This window comes from Papilio machaon, chromosome 4, assembly GCF_912999745.1.
Source record: "Papilio machaon chromosome 4, ilPapMach1.1, whole genome shotgun sequence".
Lineage (NCBI taxonomy): Eukaryota > Metazoa > Arthropoda > Insecta > Lepidoptera > Papilionidae > Papilio > Papilio machaon.
The window spans coordinates 721,022-743,894 of NC_059989.1; the positions used below are offsets into that span (position 1 = coordinate 721,022).

At 34.2% G+C, this 22,873-nt stretch overlaps 1 protein-coding gene across 4 annotated transcripts in view; it reads left to right on the forward strand.

Annotated features, from left to right (window-relative positions):
- Positions 1-22,873, forward strand: part of LOC106718984 (disintegrin and metalloproteinase domain-containing protein 11) — a 111,847-nt gene that overhangs the window by 12,351 nt on the left and 76,623 nt on the right. For all 4 annotated transcript variants that reach the window (XM_045686914.1, XM_045686915.1, XM_045686916.1 and 1 more), the window contains exon 3: positions 12,876-12,955. In XM_045686914.1, the coding sequence (XP_045542870.1) occupies positions 12,876-12,955 (80 nt within the window). The remainder of the gene's footprint in view (positions 1-12,875; positions 12,956-22,873) is intronic.

The window sequence follows — 22,873 nt, forward strand, 5'->3', positions numbered from 1 at the left end:
TTTTTCGAATGATATTCAGCGAGCGAGTTTCACTCAAGTTAAATTTGAACAAAATGGATTAGGTATATAAGAATACCGCGTTTAATAGAAAATGTTTTGAGATAGAATATTAATTTCTGCCTTGTTATCGTTAGGATCCTTCAAGAAGCAAGCGTATCTCCTTCTCAAAGGCTTGCAAAGCAGCTGCAATTCCTATGCCTCCTTCTCTTATAAAAGAGGTAGATGCCATTAGATTCATAAAGACGTTGTAAAGTTTTTCTTTCTTCTTGTATTTTTTTAATCATTACTTGAGAAAATAAACTACCAGTGTTCCTTTGAAATAAATAGTTGTCGTTAGTTGAGATTTGAAGAGTGCAGTCCGACTGAGGTTCACAAAGTTGGATAACTTATGCGGGCATAATTGTTCAATAATGTAATGGCTTCCAACTTTGTTCTGACTTGTATTAACTTTATATACTTAAATTATCGTACCTATTAGTAATACTGGGTCCTTGAACAGAGAATTCTGATTGTAAGTGCGGGTGAATTGTTGGAGTCGTCTCTAGATTTCATTGTAGATTTCAAACGAAGCTTTGTATCTTTGAGTCTTCGTGGTTACCTTATTAAAGACTTTTCGATGGCCATAAGAAATAAAATTACAGATTGATATCTTAATTAAAGAAAAAAGGATAATAGGATCTTCTTTCTTAACTCGTTGTGGGTCTAGGTTTGGTTGAGCAATTTCTTCGAATTCGTTATTATGACTATCAAAATAAAAATTGCATCAAATATTTGAAATATAATACCGCCAACAGTATCTGTGTTTAAGTTTTTTTTTTAAAGGAAATTTCATTTAAAAGTGTATATAATATTGCACAAAAAGAAGAAGAAAGTACCTAATTTCATTATCAATTTGTATTATTAAAAATACTACTTAATGCTCAATCAATTACTAAGGTTAATTAGGGATATCTGATGATGCTTGTAACATCGTCGGTCAGGAGGCGTGACTCCTGCTTCATTGAGAGGGACACCACAGGACGCGGCAAATGAAGCTTGAATGGACAATACCGTTTTATTTACACTCTTTTTCCACTTAACGACTACTCGAACTGGCAGCTGTTGAGACTCACGACTGGTATGGAATATGATCACGCGATCAGTGGATAATGGGATTAAAAAGTGATTCTCTATTAATATGTTATTATTGCTTATTTATTTAATTAGATTTCGATTTCTTATATTGATTATTTATCTAGAAAATAGTTATGAATTTTAACAGTCGTATAATTTTTTTTAAATCAACTTTTATGAGACGATCGTTTTTACAGTAAATTAGAGACCATAATAAAAAAAAATTGTGGTTTGTATGTAAAATAATAATTTCGATTTGTTATTATTATATTAATCAAATAAGATACAAGGCTGAGGGTTAAGAACTCAATTATATTGCGGCTTTATTAATATTATTGTTTTCGTTGAGGACCACCTCCCCGCTCCCTCTTCCGACCGCAGGCTCCACGCTCTCCGCCATCTTATCTTTCCAGCGATTCATAACATTATTTTACTTATACCTATTATGATAGCCTTTCCGCTAATGTACATAAACCATCCAATCTACGTTACTTATTTAGGACACGGGTTGCCTTCATTTTAATTTCTAAAAGGATTCTTGATAACCTGTTTGAAAGCCCGTTATAAAGATAAATTAATTAATCTATGAATATTTAATTATGATACTTTATTCTATTATTCTATTTAAAAATAAGTAAATATATATTTAATTATCTAACATAATTTTGTTGCTTTTAAATTAGGGAAATTTTGACTACTAATGTAATATAATCTGTTCTAAATAAGCGCGAAAAACGCGGGGAAATGCGAAACAATATTTGACTTCATGCAATTACTATCAAATAAAAAAAAAGTATGATAATTTCACAATGTTTGCTATCGTTTATTTTTTGACTAGCTGTCGCCCGCGACTCCGTCCGCGCGGAATTAAAATAAACCATAATAAGTAGCCTATATGTTCTTCTATACTATGATCTATATCTATGCCAAATTTCATCCAGATCTGTTGAGCCGTTCTGGATATCCCTACAAACATCCATCCATTTAAACATTTGCATTTATATTAGTAAGATTTTTTGTTGTTACTTATTATTATCGTGCAATACATTTAGTTGTAAGCAGTAAATTACAAATCTAGTATTTCGTCATGAGGTCTATGATTTGTTTGCTTACCCTAACATTTTTCATCCGACTCGACGTTACTAAATCATTCTGACAACTCGGCGCGATCAACTATTGGTCTTTACACTCTATGTGTCCATTCAAAACTAAAACTTAATGCTACTCTTTAAGGTATAATATACTCTAACTGTCTCAATTTTCAAAAGCACTGAATCCAAAAATCTAGTGGATATTTATTATTTGTTTACTGAGGTGTAATAAAAAATCACATAATCTATGTTACGAGCTTGTTTGTTTTTTTGTTATACTGATAATGACTCTTTATATTCTGTTTCTTGACAAATATAGTCGATTGAATCAATGACTTAAATAGACAATTCTCCTGCAACCTGAAGAATTATTTTGCAGAATTTAATTCTTCTGCAAGCGGGAAGTCTGATGAGATTGGTGGCGGAGATCTAATTTTAGTCCACTATCACTTCCCACGCCCGATAAGGAAAGGATGCGATTGATGGAGGGCGGGACGCATTCAAAGGGGTACGGTAGGCAACGCATCTATAATTGCGGATGTCTGTGGGCAGTGGTCGCTTCGCTATTGCGGCCAATCAGGTGGTCGCTTGTTCTTTTGCCACCTTATAATAATAAAAAAAACCTTCTGACTTGGAATGTCTATGAGCAGACGTCATTTCTCTATTTTAACGTTTACAGGTGGTCGCTCATCTAGCACCTTTTACAAAAAAATCATCCGTTCTATGTTCCAAACATGGTGCGTTTACCTATTTGCTGTGACGCACCGATGTTTGCAGAGGACGGCGTCACTTCTCTATATAACCTCACAGGTTATACAATCAAACATTATGAGTCTTTGCTTCTAAGCAAGGTTATTCAAATATGAGACCAAAGACTACTCTACTAAAACGGTCCCAGGGAAATTTGTATAAGCGTTGTTCTTGTTTTTCGATATCCAGTCAGCGGTTGGCATTTGGCAACTATTCTTTTATTGCCATTGTGTCATAAGGATGTTATAATTTTCTTAATAACACCATTGAAAATTATGACACTATTTAATGGTGACAAAATTGTTCTTTACATAGTTGTACAATAGTTAGCAGAATTGAAATTGTATATTAGTTGTTTATTGTTAATATGTTCACTAAATGATATCATTTCACAATGTAAAGAAAATCCAAAACAAAATTTATAAAAGAACATGAGCACGGATCGATACGATTCCTTTATATTATTCCAATAAACGGTTGCCTGTTGGAGCGGCATCGTCAACGCTCCGTTGGCTGGCATGTGAACGCACCTGCCACGGTTCGCACTTCGTTACTCTCGCAACGATGCGGGTCTTTGTCTTGATATTTTCAACAAAAAATGATCAGAAAATAAATACATAGTTCACATTACTGGCAATTCAACTTGTGGCAGCCCTAATAATAGAGCTTTAGTTATACTGGGAATTACTATGACGTCACAGACTACGGATATTACTCTGCATGATGTCGCTTCTGTTCTTCTATGGTGTTCTATACAAGGAGTTACTAATGTTAATTGTATTTCACATACCGTGCGTTTTTTAGACCAAAATGTCTGTATAAAACGTCATCCCTGTTGTCTTTGACAAAACAGATATAACAATATGTTTAAAACGAAGATTTTGGTCTCAAAAACCCACAGATAGTAGTCAATTATCATTCTCTTGTTTCAATTTCATATTACGTGTCCAGTAGCCTTATTTAACGTTATAAATAAAATTATAGTACGATGTTTCCTGCAAGGAATAATGGCTGATGCCAGTACTATTGTTATACTAAATTACGATAAGTTGTGACACAAATACGCAAGCAAATTATGCGTAAGGAATACGCGACAGATTTTCCTAACGCCCCTAAATGTATCACACGCCACTACGCTACGTCCATATTGTGTGGCAGCTAACATTACATCGGCAGCTAAATGGAAGCGATTGAGATAAGACACTGTGGCGATACTAGTAACGGCTATCGAAAAGTTATATGCTTTAAAAAATTGAAGTTATTTTTTTTTTTCTAAAGGCGGCAGTAATTAGGCGTAATTGCTTTAATAATAATTAAATCTCACCGATTAAAAATAAACCCTGCTCAGTTATTCATCGACCAAAATGCTTTTATAATTAAAAAAAGATGCAACTCATTTAAACTCTAAAACAAAAGAACTCTATAGGATTTTTAAACACAAACTGATGTAAAAATTACGTAAAAAAATTATATATTTAAGCTACAATTATATATATAAAACATAGAGAAATAACATACAGTTAGTATAATGGAAACAAACATTAAATATAACGTCATGTGTGCTCACTTACCCGTCACTAACAGGAGCGTCGACAAATCGAACATCCCCAAGCATCGTCCAAATAATAGGCTGTTTACCCTAACACATAACCAAAATAATTACAATTTCAAACCTTATTTAGATCGAATTAGAGTTCATTTACGTAGATCACCAATAGTAGGTTAAGTAGTTCTTAACGAAGATAGTAGCTTTGTAAATTTGTTTCATAATGCTGTCTATGAGCTTAACGAAAGACATAATTGGAGATGGGTCATGTTTGAAGATACTTCGTTTTCATTTTTAGTATCAACGGGTATTTAATATTCTCCTAAAATGACATAGTCTGAACTAAAAGCATCCATGTCTCGGGTTTTCTGAGAAACTATACAGTATACGGATATAGGTCGAAAATCTTTGTCCAGGTATTTTGGTATGTGTGTAAAATGTTTTAATATTTTTTTTTATGTCAAAAGGTGGCAACCGAGCAAACGGCCATCTGGGGTTTTCGTTTTGAATTCGCCGTGCGACCGTTGCCCATAGACATTCTCAAATGCAGATGCGTTGCCTACCTTTAATCAACGGGGAAGGGAGCGCACAGAAAAAGTACATTTCCCCTTCCTATACGACCCCTCTTCAGTCAAATCCACTTCCCCTTCCCATCCTTACCTAATAAGTAAAGGGTGGGAAAGGAAAGAGGACTAAAATTAGAACTCTTTTTTCTATTACATGGAAAGATAATTTTAGAAGACACATCGTCAAGGAAAAACCAGGAAGTAATATGAAGTAATATACAGAAACACTTCAACGCAGTTCGCGTTAACATATCCTTACACTTGGGGCCAACAAAAACGGGTACGTGCGCTAGACGTTTATTGTTTCCAGTGACGTCGCATAAATATTTGCCGTATGATTTATGAATTAAACGCCTAACGCTGACTGCAGCTACGTAGATTTATGGCGTTACATGTTGCTTTTTGTCTTGAGATGATGAAAGTTCTATTATCATCTCCTGGCGATTTGTGTTATTGAAAACTTAGTACTATGAATGTTAAAAACTTAACAATTTCGTATTCATCTTTAGTCAATTTGAACGCAATACTTTCTTAATCTCTTCGGTATGAAAATCTTTACTTGAAAGTGTCTTGGCTTATCTTTAGGTATCACTGTTTTTCATATAAAATAATTTTGTTTATTAATTAATCTCTGTCCTGTCTAGGATTACGGACGTGGGTGGATATTTTCAAATGTCTAGCATGTATAAAAAATTGTTTTATTTCTTATGCTAAGTTCTAAAATATGGAAAGTTACGGCATAAAAATAATTTTCATACTTTTATGATATATTAAGTAAGTTGAAAAAAGTTTTGTATCAAACAGCTTTGCCACTTCGGCCATTTATCGTCGCTAATTTACGAACCTGCCGCGGTCTCACCCCAAAATTCATAAATCACGCAAATATTTCTCCGACGTCACCGAAAACAATAAACGTCTCGAATGCGAGCGTGACAGTTTTGTTGGCGTCAAGTATACAAAAATGAATATACAACACATGGCAATTTTAACTTAAATCTTAACTTAGTCAAAAAATAGAAGCTTAATTTATTTTATTTTAATCTTACTCTTTCTTCTTCAATAAAGTCACCTTATTCGCTCAACTACTGCGTTTGCAGATTCTAATACTGTTTTTATTTTTAATAAAAATATTAATTAATTGTTATCACTTAAACTGTGTAATTACATATTAATTTTTTATAATTTTTAAATATTAATTGATCGTATTTATTTTGTTTTTACATGTGAAAATATAAAAACTAAAAGCAAATTAAAAGCAATTTCTATTTTTAAAGACTCCGCGTAGCGTTTAATTTTCGACGCCTAAGCTGCCCCTGACAGCTTTCATGCCCCGTGAAAGAAAAATAATTTACGATACTATTAAATCTCCCGACGTTATTTCTTAGCAACACGTAAGTTGTGAACAAAAGGCTCGGACGGACCTCTTGATTAAAAACATAGCACACGAGGCTCGGACAAAATCAGTTTGTTCCCTGATTTGATTTCCGCCTCAAAGACATTCAGTAGTCGGGAAACTGTCGAAACCTTAACAAATACAATAAAAATACACATTCAAAGAAATGTTTAACGTAGTAGAAAGTGGGACAACTTTATTTATTTTTTATTTCTTTGTACATTTTTATTGATGCTCATTTGTTAGACTTGTTGTTATAATTCAATTGAATGAAAGAATTTTAATTTCTTCCGTATTAATTAAATGAAAAACTGTTAGTGTTTTACGTTGTGGGTTAAACTATATATGTAAAAGTACTCAACGAAGAGCAGGAAATTGTGAATTTATTTCAAAAATATTATGAACTATACCGGAAATTGTTTGTCAAGTTGCCAGTTGTTGTCGACACAAACAAAAACACAATACATTTTTTAGTTAGTGTCCTAGAAATTTATTTTATTGTTAACATAACCGTCAGCGAGTGATGTGAAGATTTTTATTACAATAACAATTTTTTTTTTTAATTTTAATGAATACATATTCCATTTTAATGAATTCATGATTCATATTAGATGAAATGACATCTTTATTTATTTTTAACTAGCTGTCGCCCGCGACACCGTCCGCGCGCAGTTAAAAAAGAATGAAAAATAGATGTTGGCCGATTCTCAGACCTACTGAATATGCTCACAAAATTCATGAGAATCGGTCAAGTCGTTTCGGAGGAGTACGGTGACGAAAACTGTGACACGAGAATTTTATATATTAGATTTTTCCGAAGTGCGCATAAATATGCGGGCTTTAAAGGAAATTAATAATTTACAAAAGCCATTACACCTATGTTATTCCTTATTCCAAACACAAGCGGCCAAGGACAATGGATTGGGCGGCGCGGGCTTGATAAATGGCCTATCTCTTTCGCTAATTAAAAACATCACCCCTGTTGACCGTACGGCCGACCGCGTATCGTTCCTAGAAAACATTTCCAACCTTAGGTACGGACCGAAAGCATTTCATATTATCTGTGGTAACCGAAATGACTTAAAAGCACTTTAGATAGTTAAATGTAGTGATCGGCCAAATTTAAATTCAGTGTATTGCACATAGACATTTGATTATAGAATCATATTTTCCCTTGTTTTTTTGTGTATGACACATTCCAAACAACCAATGTAAATTCTACGAAACTTGTTAACCTGATGTTCCCTAAAACGAATAATGTCATCTCTTTGAAGATTGCTAATAACCCAAATAATAATTACAATAATACTACTCAAATTTGGTAACGACTCGTTTGTAAACAAGTTTTAACTTTACTTACGGAGAATAATGTATTCATTATTTTAATCGAACATCACAGTTTTATTCTTTATACAACAAATACAAAACATTTACAATATTCCAGTATTGAGAAAGTATTGTTAGAAATCAAAGTGAGCGAGTGCTAGCGGCGCTCCGTTCACAGACGTCGCGGCAGAATGTTGGAGAGTTCGTGCAAGTCAATTGTAGTTTTCCAATTGTGAAATCTTGTTTTTGGATATCTTTTGTGTTGCACTGTCGTGTCGAAACGTCGAATAACATTCTCGATATTCGCTTTTCGAGACAACTTTCCTACCGTACAACTATTGTTCAAACTTTATACAAATTTCTTTGTACATCGCTTTGTGGAAACTTGTTTCGCTCGTTTAAGCAAATTTTTTACCTCCAAACACAATATATGTTTTATAAAATACGTGTTTTAATTATAGATTAAAATCTTTATTAAAAATTAGATTGTAAAAGGCAGAAAGTCTCTTTAAATTTTATTTTATCCATCGTTTTAAAAGGTTATTAGAGTTTTACCTCGAATGTACTCTAATATACCTTTGAAATTACTATGAGAATTCATATTAATACACTACATACTCGTACATGTTCCTTTCCGATATACAAGGCCTTGTCCATTCAGCATTGCAAACCTATTAGGAACATTGATTTTTTATACTTGTTAATATGTAATTGCTTATAGCTTTTTTTATTTAGTTTTTGTGTTTTTTTTCCTACTTTCAGCATGTTGTTTTTTACATTATTATTGTTTACTTTCTAATTATTATTTGCTTTCTAATGGATTGAATTTGTTTATTATTATTATTATTTATTATTCATTTATTCTCTTATTATTTATATAATACATTTTATAAAAAAAAATTAACACAATTAAAAAAAAAAATTCTCCAAGGCTCTATTTTATTGGAATATGATATAACAGTGTCACATTCGCATTTTCTTATTTTAAAAACTGAGATAAAATGTAACAAAACTCTATATTGCATCAATATCTTCAGAGTAAGCGCTGTATCTATAGAGGTTATAAGAAAAAACTTGAACAATGGTGATACAATGTAAAACTTTAAATATTCATAGCTCTCAGCTCCTTGCTCAATCCACTGGGACAGATTGTACCGGCGCTAAATCAATGAATAATTAACTGAAACCTAGTCCGTGTAATGGAGTGTTGTTTAATAGTAATAAGAACTTTAAGAGATGACTAAATTTGCAGAAATAGAATAGGTTAAAGCGTTAAATAACATTGAAAATCGGCGCTGCGGTACCCGCCGCAGCACATGTCGAATGAATACCTTTTCTTTTGAATAAATGTATTTCTTTCTTTCTTTCGTTCGTTCTTTCTTTCTTTCTTTCTTTCTTTCTAAATATTGTAATATTATAATTGCGAATGTTTAGATGGATGTATGGATGTTTGTTTGAAGATATCTCCGGAACGGCTCAACGGATCTTGATGAAATTTGGCATCGATGTAGAACATAGTCAGGAAGAACACATAGGCTACTAATAAATAACAAATCTTTTTTAATTATTTTTTAACAGCTAGTAATTGAAATAAGTTGAAATGGACCAACCATTAAAAAAAAAGAAAAGAGTTAAGAAATTCTATTGAAGAAAAACAACAAAAATTACTAAAAATCATCCTATGTGTTTATTGTTAAAAATATAAATTAAACTGTTTACAAATCATAGACATAAAAAACAGTAAAAGCAAATATCACTCAACCATAACCTCAATAGCGTAACTCAGTTAAAAACTTTGGTAAGTAAAGCATAACGCTGCTGAAATTTGGTTAGTCTGGCGGGCGGGCACCGAACATCGCTGTCGATTCGCGTTTTATGGGTCAACAGCGATGAGGGTTACTAATTTAATAAACAATAGTCTATCAGCTAAAATATAGGCCTTTTGACATCGGGTCCATAGCAGTAATTGGGTATGTGATAAATTCTATTAGTGGAACCCAACGGATCCCAATCGACGGTCACACGTTTGTAAACACTGACCCTACTAGTTGTTGCTTTGATCCTCTACACATAAACACGTACTGATTTCGAGGACTCAGTAAATCTAACTTGGTAAATGAAATTAACACTTTTGATTTATATACACTATACTGGGCTGTGGTGGATCCAGTATCAGGGAGGCTTTTCAACGATTACATCAACCACCTTTATTTTAGTATCTTTTTGGGGGAAAGACAGGGTTGTGGGAGATTGGGCTTAGGGGCTTTCAAAAAAAGAGCGTACTGCTTCCTTAAAGGCCAGGAACGCATCTGCGATTTCTCTGTAATTGCTGGTGTCCATGTGCGTTGGATTAAATAATTTTAGGCGGTCCGTTACTCGTTTGCCGCTTCGCTTATAAAAAAAAGATTTCAACTCACTAAAATCTCCTCGGTGACCATTCTAAGTTCCCAGTTCGACTGCGAGGGTCCGTGAATCGCTAATCGAACGCCCGGGACCCTCTGCACGACCCCACGAAAATATTCCTCTTGCCTTCACAAAATTCATCAATACGGGACCACGCCATTGTGCCGTCTTCCAGAGATTAATATATTTAGCGATCAGGGCCCTCACCATAACTGCCACTACCTGGGGAAAGAACCTAGAATCTGAACCTCAGACACCTCGATAAAAGACTATAAAGACATCGCTTATAATAAAATTAATGTACAAGAAAATAACAAAGAAGATTTGGAAGGCATCCAAGAATTTCAAGAAGTTAACAAAGCTAAAAAGCTACTTAAATACGTTGATGAATTGCTCCGAGCCTTAAAAGAAATTTACCCACTACATTACGTAAACGCAGTGAATTAAACGTTGTTTTAAAATTTAAATGTATGTTGTGCTCCTAAATTTTCGGTCTTTTGTTTTCAACATTGAATTAAAAATGTCCAATGCCCATAAACCTTTATAATATATCCTATTTTGTAAACCTATTTATGGCACGCGTACGTACGCACGAGTATTTTTTGTATAGTTTTTCTTCAGATTACATGCTCGTGATCTTCATAGCTATAGCTAAGTTTGACTTCCCTGTTAACTTCTTCATTATTTTTCTGTATACAATGTTTATCGCTGATAATTTATTGTAGTTCTACATACAAGGACCGTATCTGAGCGATAGTTAAATTCCTTCTTCGATCTTCGACCTTCAACTACAATTTTAGTCATTGTATATCGGCAACCTGCGGTGATCCATGACAAACTCTTGTCCCGAGGCAAACAGAGGGCAACTGGTGGAGGTGGTACGGTGGGTAGAGTGGAGGACAGTGTCGGATTACCGTACGGCCATCGCTGAAATTTAATAACGTGCGCCTCGAGCGTTTTAGTTCATCTATTTAACTATCCGATCCGATCAAAAAAATTCAATCGTGATTATTGTTTTCCAGGAAAATTATCAGCGTTTATTTTTTAGTAAATGCTTCACATATTTTATTAATGAGTGAACCTTTTGAATTAATAAATTATCAAATAAACAAAATTGCTTTTGACGAGAGACAAATTTCGATTAAATAATCTTGAAAGATGATTTCAATAGAAGATATTTATTTTAATTAATTTCAACAAAATTTAAAAAACTAACAACTTAATAATATAGTTACCAAATAAATTGTTACTTTCTTCAATTTTGTTCTTCCAACATTGTTCCAACGAAAGTTTTCTTTCTTCCAACACTTCAGTCATAAAAAGAATACTTTGATGTTTCATTAAATTTAATTTAATTCTGAATACTCGATTCTCTCTACGATAGCTCTCTAATAAAAACTGGTGTTCGCTTTGCATTGTCTGAAGTTCTTACCTTTTATGGTTCCTCATTATATTTGATTACGGGACTTGACCTTTCTTTTGTTACAGTCCCTTTGAGTCATTATTTTACAGCCAATCCTTCTTTGAGTGGACCTCGTAATACGTTAAACTTTTTGTTATTTTCATTCTTTAAAATATCGTATTGTCTAAGAGTAATATTAATTAATTAACTTATATTGTTACTAGCTGTGCCCGCGACTTCGTTCGCGTAAAATACTGTTTTCGGGTAGCATTTTTTAAGGCTTATTATTTTACTTAACCGACGTGCTATGCGTTGATGTATGGATGTAGACATATAGAGAGGTGTACTAGGACTGCGCCAAATGTAGGTGCTTGATCTCTGCCTACCCCTCAGGGTTACGGGCGTTAAAATGTAGCATATGTCCTTCCTCGGGCTCTAGACTATCTATGTACCAAATTTCATGTAAATCAGTTCAGTAATTTTGGCGTGAAAGCGAGACAGACAGACAGAGTTACTTTCGCATTTATAATATTAGTAAGGATTAAAGTGTTTTTGTGTCTCGCGATTACGTCACGGAGGACATCAAGACAAATTTTCTGTAGAAAAATAAAAGAGTGTAGACTTTTGCAATGTCTTACTTTTTACATTTTACTGTTTCCTCTCTCGTGTCTAATAAAGTTTGGTAACACATCTGTTACTCATCAGTTTGTTGTACACGTCTATGGGCGCGTCACTAAGCCGCTTACTCATTTGCCACATTGTAGTAGAAAGTGTTTCTTTCATAGAATTGTTTTCAGGAGTTGCAAAGTTAATCTTTTATTCATGTATATAAGGTAATATGTTAATCGTGTTTACCAAAATCTAAATGGAAACGTGTGATTATTGCACACCCTTTTAAGTTATGGGCGTATGTAGAAGCTTATTTATAAAACAAACGACTCACGGCGAGCGGTAAAACGCTGGTCATGTTTTATGGCCGTGTAATATTTATTTGTTTGTGAAACACAGCGGCGAGTAGGCGATTAATTCTTTCCACTGAGAACGAAAACACGAGAACACCCTACGTGTAGTTTTAAATGGTTACTTTAAATTATTGCCAGGGCCGCTTTAACGGTGAAGAAATGTAATTTAAATATCTCTACGTGAATATGAATTTTATTTAAGTTAGTTATTTATTTGATTGCTAAAAATCTCTTACTAAGAATTATACTTCTTCTATAGCCAGATAAGTTTTATCAGATTATATGTGTGATTGTCATTAATGTCGTTGTTTTGTTTGTTGCAGACCGGCAAACACTTCCACCGCACATCGCTCCTCATCAAAGCTTTCAATCATAAGTTTAGACTGGACTTAGAGCTTAATACGTAAGTACTTTACTATTATTTATTTTTAATTTTAATAAAATTATAATTACCAATGTTTGGATGGATGTTTTTTAGAAGGTATCTCCAGAACGGCTGCATGGATCTCGCTGAAATTAGGCCCAGAACATAGTCTGGAAGAACACATAGGCTACTAATTAAGTTTTTTTTTAATTCCGAGGGAACGGTGTCGCTGGTGGTGTAATACAAAAACTAAATATTTACGATATTTCTCAACATTAAAAAAGAAAAGTAATTTTTATGTCATATGAATTTTATAGAAATTCCCTCAATCTCTCTCTATCTCAATTTTTGTTAGCAACATATTTTAACGTAGACAATTGAGGTTACAAAAAACACAAATATATACATTAAGGTACAAAAATCATAATAAATCAAACACGAATACAGTACTTAACAAAACCTCACCCTCCTGATCTTGTTAGTGGATCGTCTTATCTTTAAAATGTACGAAAACGGAATGTTCTCTCTTTCTACTACAGGGCCTTTTATATATATGTTTCCTATTCTAACGTAACACTTTCGAAACTTCCTGAGAGCTGACCTCTTTCATTTAGCCGAAAAACTTGTTCTTAAGTTTGTGTAGTAAAATGTTTGTTTTCGTTTCGAGGACTGACTGAAGAATTATATTCACTAGTTTCTCGAAGCTATTGTCGTGTCGTAAATTCTTGCAGGAATTTAATATTTCAATTGTTTCTTACGTTACGTTACGTATTTACTTAAAAAAGAAATATTTTCAAGTATGACCTACTTTTTTAATCTTTTACTTACTTTTCATTATATAAATTAATGCTTAATAATCAGTGGCTAAATACTCAGTTACATTTGTCCGGTGTCGGCATCGACTAGTTTCTAGAGTGAGCGATGGGCAGTGTCCGCGAAATAATACCAGTCCCACTCACCCTGATCAAAGGCTCGAAACTAGTCGGTGCCGACACCGGACAAATTTACGTGAGTATTTTAGCCTTTTCTTATATTAGTTAATGATAATGTCTGACGAAAGTTTGAAAAAATTAATTTCATTATACAAAATCCTTTCCAATGCGCCGTGTAAATAAATTAAGCTAGACTTGGAAATATCTGTTGTAAATAGAAGATCAGCTCAATAGAGCTCAAAATAAATATAAAAGTGAACTGGATTTATGTCTGTAAAACGTAAACTTGACAAATTAGATAATCAAACAAAACTAACATTAGTAATTAACGATCAAATCACTTTTTTTAATATATATAATACACTTTTTAAATAAACATCACACATCTTTATTCTTACAGACTTGTCAAGTCACGTCGTAAACTAAAGTGACAGCGGCAGTTGCCACGTCTGACCTGTATTCTTTGTCCCATGTGTATGTCTAATATATAATAACTCACGTCTCATGTAACTTACTGGTTCCCCTGGGTGAGAGATACAAGGTGTTTCTTAAATAGACAGTTTTGCTCTGAATTTTATGGTTTTTACTGTGAAATTTATAAAATGTTTGGTTTATTATCTAATTAGAAATGACCGGCGTGTTGTTTTTGTTTAAAGGTACATGATTTTTTTTAAACGTTTTTCTTCTTATTAGTATCAGTCTTTTCTCGGTGTTATTTTTAAATGAGATAAATTCATAAACGTTATATTAAGTCTGCAGCCGTGCACAGACTTTTGAATAAAAACATCTCATATTCACGTACCATTTTTATATTTCCCCACTTCAAATTCATAACTATTTAATATAGTGTCAAGTTAATTTTGAATTGAAAAGATATTCAAATATTAAAATACTAAAAATAATAAATGTAACATTCAGTAAACTGTATGCTTATTCTTTTTATACTAAAAATCGTCATTTCGGCGAATTTAGACAGCCATTTGCTCGTTTGGCACCTTATAATATTAAAAAAAATAGATAAATTTAAATCCGAATTCATGGAACTAATTCCGTAACAAAACAAAACGATGACTAACAAATGTTCCAGTTATCAGAACTGAATAAAACTTTGATCGGCCTACAATGAGAGCTTGAATCGCTCAAACCTAATTCGCTATTGTTCTATTTGTATCTAATGAGACACGGAATACATCGACTCTATGGATTATTGTTGTTATACGAAGATGTTTTTTAGCTCAAATTTTTGTATTTTTGAGCACTCTTGTTTGTCGTATTGATGTTATTTCTGTTTTTTTTTTTAAATGTAGATCTCATTTATCTTTAACTGTAAACAAAGTACCAAGACTTCATAGAATAAAGAGTAATGTACTTACTTACTCCGAAGGCGCAGCGACCCAAAGTGGGTCTTGGCCTCCGACACAAGAGATCGCCAGAGTCGTCTGTCCTGTGCCTTCTCCTGCCAGTCTATCGCTTGAAGAGTAATGTACATTAATATTTTTTGTATCCTTCCTGGTATAAGTTTCCTTCCAGGTTTATCAATCAACATTCTAATCTTATCGGAAGTTACGTTCACATTAGGTTCCCTAAGGCTTTATATTATCAAAGAAAATGCAGTATATTCTGGTTAATATAAATATGGAAAGGGTTCATTTTTTATCCAAATGCCATTAAAGGAGTGAATTTATTTCAAAAACGTCACGATATGAATTATGCTTCCACTTTTGGATTCAATCCAAACTGTATATTGAGAAAAATATTATGCTTTTAAACGTAAAGTGAAATTTATTTTGTGGTTTACGAAATATCATTTTGATATTTTCTGTAGAAATCGTTTTAAAAACGCTGACTATTTCCAATAATGTCGTCTGTAAATGTTGATGGTGCAGAGGTTGAAGCCCCTGTTACTCAATTTGACAACTTCGATTCAAATTCCGAGATACTAGTTTTAATTTTTATATACATATTTCGTCAACCTAACACTTCTTTTAGTTCTAAATTATATAACTTAAGTTTATGAACACTTATCTGTTTAGTTATCTCTTTTTTTTAAGACTTTCAGATTATTATTTGATAAGTTAAAAGTATCACGTATCAGTGAACCCGCAGGAGAACGCGGAGGGTTATTTACAGTCTTCCGGACGTAGCTCTAAATGTTTCGCCCACTGACCCATCCCTTGTCGGAGAAATGATAAATAAAATCCAGAGACCTGATTCTCTGAAATCTTTATAAACTACGTAACGTAACGTAACTGTAACGTTTTTTAATACTTGGTTAATCACGCCGGCTAAATGGACTAATTTTCAATATTTTAAAAGTGTTCATTTTGTGTGCATTTAAAGTTTTCTTATAAGGTACAAGTGTGCGAACAAAAACACTTACCTCATTGAAACCATATTTGCACATGTAACATGAAAACCATGTGTAACAAATGTCGAACCATTTCCACATTGAATTTTGACATCAAACAATGATATTTCGATTGGATATTAAATCCAGGATTATCCAAACAAATATAAATCTATATGTTATATATACGTTTATATATCCACCCGGGAACAAACATCATTTCACTGAAATTATTTACATGGACGAACCGACCGAACTCATTTTATTGAAGGCTATTGTTTTCAAACGGCAACCGTCCCCCGCGGCGCCCCGCAGTCCCCCCGTACACCCGCTCATGTCACGCTATTGACACAAACAAAATGGCGGTAGGCGGAAAATTTACGTACGGCTTCGCAATATGGTTATTAAAGAGAATCCTCACATTTCGAAATCAATCAGCGAAATGAAAGGAAATAAAATATATAATATATTTAGATATTAAAAAAATTACAGGCAAGATAAAATAAATGGCTATTTATTTAGATATTTGACTTCAAAAAAGAGGAGGTTCTCAATTCGTCTGTATGGTTTTTTTTTGCTATGCGATGTAAATGACAAAAATGTAGCTGTTTAGCTAGTCATAAAAATGCATAAGAATTTCCAAGGGACATGTCAAATTCTTGACCCGAAACTAATGTTGTTTTTATGTTTCACAACACAACACTTAAGTTACGGCACATTAAGCATTTGAATACCATAATATCAAGTGAGTTAAGCTGACGTTTAAAAGGTTATACGACAAAGTTGACTTTTAAATACCACAAATAGGTACTTACATACTAAATTACTTTAACAAAAAATACAACGTTTATAATAATAGTGGAAAAAGACCTTTATCAATCCGTAGGTTTCCTAAACAATAATACAAAACATTTATACGTAAAATTATCTTTGAAAGAACTTATACAGCAATATGTTTTTACAAGATATCGGTAGGGGACATCTTTATAACACTCAATAAAAATATTATCCTAGTTCATCATCCTACATTAATCATTTATTGTACAATCTTACTTCTTACTGTATACTATCTTACTAATATTATAAATGCGAATATTTCAGATGGATGGATGTTTGTTTGAAGGTATCTCCGGAACAACTCAACAGATCTTGATGAAATTTGGCACAGGTGAACATAGTCTGAAAGAATACATAGGCTACTTATTGAGTTTTTTTTTAATTCCGCGCGGACGTAGTCGCAGGTGACAGCTAGTAGTTAATATAGACATACAATATATAAGGTATTTTAGTTGTACTAACACAAACTACACAAATATGTAAATGAAGATACATTTTCTACCAAATTTCACTGAACGCTCTATTAACTTACAATATATCGTTACTGTGCTACCGCAAATTGTAATCGAATTTCGATTTAATAAACCTCATCGTAAATTGTATCTTATTTCATACTACATATGACACATTTTACCTTAATCAAGTATACATACTATCGTTCTTCAATTGTTTGTTTGTAAATTATATAATTTAATTTGTAAATTCAAACGAGTTAATTTGTACACAGTAATAAATTCGTTGTATTAATGAAGCTCAGTACGTTGTCAATTATTTGGTGTTACACTCAGAGTTCTACAATAGTAACGTCCACTATAAGACCACCTTAGTGGATTTAAACGTGACTAGAATATATAAGTTTTGTACAACTTTATTTCCCGTTACCCCATGTTTTAACAGACTCCTATTATTACTTTATAAAGCAGTCAACATTTCTTTTTCTTTCACCATCAAAATTGTTATTTGTTGGCATTATTTTCTCTTTATATAATAAAAAGCACAAATACATTTAAATAAAAATTAATAACAAACAGTTATCATACTAATATTATAAATGCGAAAGTTTACATGGATGGATGGATGTTTGTTTGAAGATATCTCCGGAACGGCTGAAGGGATGAATACATGTAAGAAAACATAGGCTACTTGTTAAGTTTTTTTATTAATTTCGCGCGGACGGAGTCGCGGGTGATAGCTAGTAGTTTACTAAATATAAGTTATAAATACAATTCAGTGTTAATTTGGAACTGGTTCATTTGTAAATTGCACAATAAACATTAGGAGTGGTTTAACCGATACATGTACAGTACAATTGAAACATGTAATTGAATAATACGATTTTTATTGCGTCCGACCACTAACTGCCCCTTAAATGTAAATGCGTCCATTAATTTAATTTTCCACTTTTGCGCGATAAAAGCGATAAAATCGGACGTTCCAATCGCGCGACACGCGATACCATCACTTTTATCGTTGTATATTTACATAATTGCTGCAATTGTTTCTTTATTAGCCATTTTTTGTTCATTTTACATCGTCTATTAGCACGGATTTACGACTCTAAAATGTCGCTTATAAAATATGACTAAAATAGCCCGAAATTTAATAATGAGAAATGAATCCCCTCTGAAACAGTTAAACACGCAAACTCATTTATAGCGGACTAGCTTTTACCCGCGACTCCGTCCTCGCGGAATAAAAAAATAGAAAACGGGGTAAAAATTATCCTATGTCCGTTTCCTGGTTCTAAGCTGCCTGCCCACCAATTTTCAGTCAAATTGATTCAGCCGTTCTTGAGTTATAAATAGTGTAACTAACACGACTTTCTTTTATATATATAGATGACAAAAATAGCACGAAATTTTATAATGAGAAATGAATCCGCTCTAAAACAGTTAAAGAAGTAAATTTTTTACTCGCTAGTAGCTACTGCTATTCTGTCCCGGTGCGTTCTTTTGGAGTTCCCGGGACTCTCACCAGCTGAACTTGAGGATGGCCACCGAGGGAGTTAGTGAGTCGAGTCTCTCATTTAAACTTCCCGAAAAAAAAAAAAAGAAGAAAACAAAAGCTTATTTTGCATTTTACCAATCTTAAACTTACCCAAGAACATAATATATTCTAAACAAGAATTATGAGAAATGTTTTCACCATTATTGAATTGAAAGTTTGAAGATCTGAGAGCTATTTAATGATTGAAATCATATTCGAAATTCGATAACAAATAAGAGGGTAGTATTTCGAACACGTAATGGCTCATTAAAACTTTTTTCCTTGTTTACAATTGACCTACAAAACGCAACGAGCATTGCGGACCGCATATTATACTTATCCGTCCTTTTCGCACTCGCGCCGCGACCTATTTTCCATCCCTTGTTATTGCCACTCGGTTGAAGAGGTCTGGAGTTGACCCTTAACTTTTAATTGCTATCACAATGAGTCAGCAGAAATATCTGCGTTTACAATACACATGTGCATTTTACAATTTCATATTTTATTTAAATATCGTACATTTATTTTTTTGATGACAAATTTGATTGGTTTCAGCCAGAGATTCAATTATGTAGTGTACAAGCAGGCCTTCAAAGTATTTTCCAACAAATACTTTGGTCATGATAGTCAATGGCGTATACCTCAGTGGCAAAGAAATACCACTTCACATGCCGTCGTGGCAAACTAAACCATCTACCTTGTGGTAACATGGCATAAGCGTATTTATTCAATACTAGCTGTCGCCCGGGACTTCGTCCGCATGGAATTAAAAAAAAACTAAAAAGACTATGTTTTACATCTGTGCCAAATTTCATCAAGATCTGTTGAGCCGTTCCGGAGATACCTTCAAACAAACATCTATCCATCCGTCTAAGCGTTCGTATTTTAATGTTAGTAGGATAGAAGATAGTGAGCAGTAAAACATGATATATTTTTTACCTTTTTTAATTCTACGCAGACGAAGTCGCAGTCAAAAGCTACTAACAAATATATTTCTAGCTTTAATATTAAATTCGAAGCTTCTTTACGTAAAACGAAAAAGGATCTAATAAGAATTTACCTCAAATATTCGTAACGTCCGTAATTCTCTTTCAGGCGTAGCGTTCTAATAATTTTATTTTGTGCTTTTGCGGATTTTTCTCTTAGACCTTTCAACAGAATTTCTACAAAGAATTCATAGTATGAGCTCGTCAACCAACATGTTTTTCTACCTTCCAGGTAAATTATCTATTTTTGTAATATTAATAATAAGAAATTACGCTCCGCCTTCGTCCCACGTGATTTAACCGACCATCCGTCATAATTAGTTTTGTCTGTACCTATAATTTATCTGTATATTTTACGATTATTTTCCTTCCAGGCAGGACTAGGGTTGTCACCACTTCTGTCATACAGTTCATACTAATATTATAAATGTAAAAGATTGGATGTATGGATGTTTATTACTACGTATTCCCAAAACGGCTTAACGTAACTTGAAACAACAAATATGCTACTTAACATACCAAGGTTTGTAATTCTTCGCGGTCGAAGTCGCGGGTAAAAACTAGTATTAATACTATATTTATTTTATCTTCCGGATTTGCGTGATGCATATATAAACAAGAACGTCGGTGGCTCAGGGGTGTGACTTGCAATCTGCAGGTCCTGGGTTCGAATCGCGCCATGTACGAATGTGTTTTTCGATTTACATACGAGGGGAGGTCCAAAAGTTCGCGGAATGAAAGGGTTGTCAATGAAATATAACAATAAATTTATTTTTCCTTTTCAATATAATCACCCTTAAGTCTAATACATTTATTCGATCTATGAATTAATTTTTCTAAACCATCGAAAAAATATTTTTTGTCTTTGGCCTCAAAATGGGCCGAAATTGCCTCCTTCACTTCATTATCGTCGGAAAATTTCCTTCCCCTTAGCTCTTTTTTTAAATTTGGAAATAAATAAAAATCGCTAGGAGCCAGGTCTGGACTGTAGGGTGGGTGAACAAGTGGTTCGAACCCATGTGTGTGCAGAGCAGCCATGGCAACTCGGCTCTTGTGAACCGGCGCGTTGTCTTGCAAAAGCAACACACCCTTGGCCTTGGCTTTTTCTTTATAATCAATGAGTAATATTCCCTTACAATCCCAAAAAACAGTGGCCATCAACTTTCCCGCCGATTCTGACACCTTGAATTTTTTGGGAGGTGGTGTACCCTTTTTGTGCCATTGCATGGACTCCTGTTTGGACTCAGGTTCAAAGTGATGAACCCATGTTTCATCTCCAGTAACAATCCGCTCCAAAATCTGCACGGGCTCGTCTCCACACAACTCCAAAAAGTGCTTAGACGCGTCGACGCGCTGCTGTTTTTGAAGCGGCGTGAGCATTCTCGGCACCCATCTTGCACTGACTTTTGTCATGCCCAGGTGGTCGTGCAGGATACGCAAAATAGTTGTATCTGATACTCCAACAAATGCAGATAATTGTTTCTTCTTCAAACGTGTGTCTTCGAGTACAAGTTTTTCGACTTTTTCGACGATGTCTGATGTGGTGGCGTCAGCTGGCCGCCCAGAGCGAGAGTCGTCTTCAATTGAATCTCGACCATGTTTAAAAAGACCATGCCACTTATAAACCATTGTTTTACCAGGGCACTGATCTCAACCTGCACATATCTGAGAAGAAATTCAAAGATATAAGTGAAGTCAACAAACCCTCACTTGATCAGCGTGGTTGACTATGGCCTATTCACCACTAACTTGGGGTAGGCTCCGAGCCCCTCATCGGGCGACAGCTATAGTGAACTGCTGATGATGATATTAGGTCCTTACATATGAAATTGGCGTTTTGTATGGGAGGAACAAAAAGTCGAATATTTTTTATTATAATATATTTAATTAATCAAAGTATGAACCATTATTTTCTATGCACTTTTGCCATCTCATAGGTAGTTCATTGATCCCTTTACTAAAAAAACCAGTCGGACGGGAATCAATAAAATCTTTGAAGGCGATTTGGACTGCCCCATCGGAGTTGAATTTTTTCCCTTGCAAGAAGTTATCCAAATTTCGAAAAAAATGGTAATCTGTTGGAGCAAGGTCCGGGGAGTACGGAGGATGTCTTAGACTTTCCAATTAAAGCTCTTCTAATTTAGTAGCCGTCTGTTGCGCAGTGTGTGGTCTAGCGTTGTTGTGAAGCAGCAGTGGCGTGGAGCGATTGTACAGCCTAGGTTGTTTAGCCGCTAGCTTTTCCATCATGGTTTGCAATTGCTGACAATAGACATCAGCCGTAATAGTCTGGCCAGATTTGAGAAAACTGTAATGAACAATACCGGCACTAGTCCACCAAACGCTTACAAGTAACTTTTTTGGGGTTAATTTTCGCTTGGGGCAGGATTTGGCTGGCTGGCCAGGATCCAACCATTGCGCTGAGCGTTTCCGATTATCGTAAAGTACCCATTTTTCATCACAGGTAATGATTCGGTTTAAAATACCTTCATTATTGTGCCGGTTTAGTAATGTAACGCAACAGTCGACGCGCGTTTGCCGGTTTGCTTCAGTCAATTCGTGAGGTACCCACCTTTCAAGCTTTTTAATCTTCCCAATTTGCTTCAAGTGAATTAAAACAGTTTTATCACTAACATCGCAGTCTGCAGCTAACTCGGACGTGGTTTGCGATGGATCCGCTTCCACAATAGCCTTCAACTCTTCATTATCAACTTGAGTCCCAGGCCGTCCACGGGGCTTGTTCTGCAGATCGAAATTTCCAGAACGAAAACGTTGGAACCAAAAACGAACTGTGTTTTCTTTTGCAACACGACCGCCATACACATCATTCACCCTTCGAGTCGTTTCCGCAGCACTAGTGCCACGGCGGAAC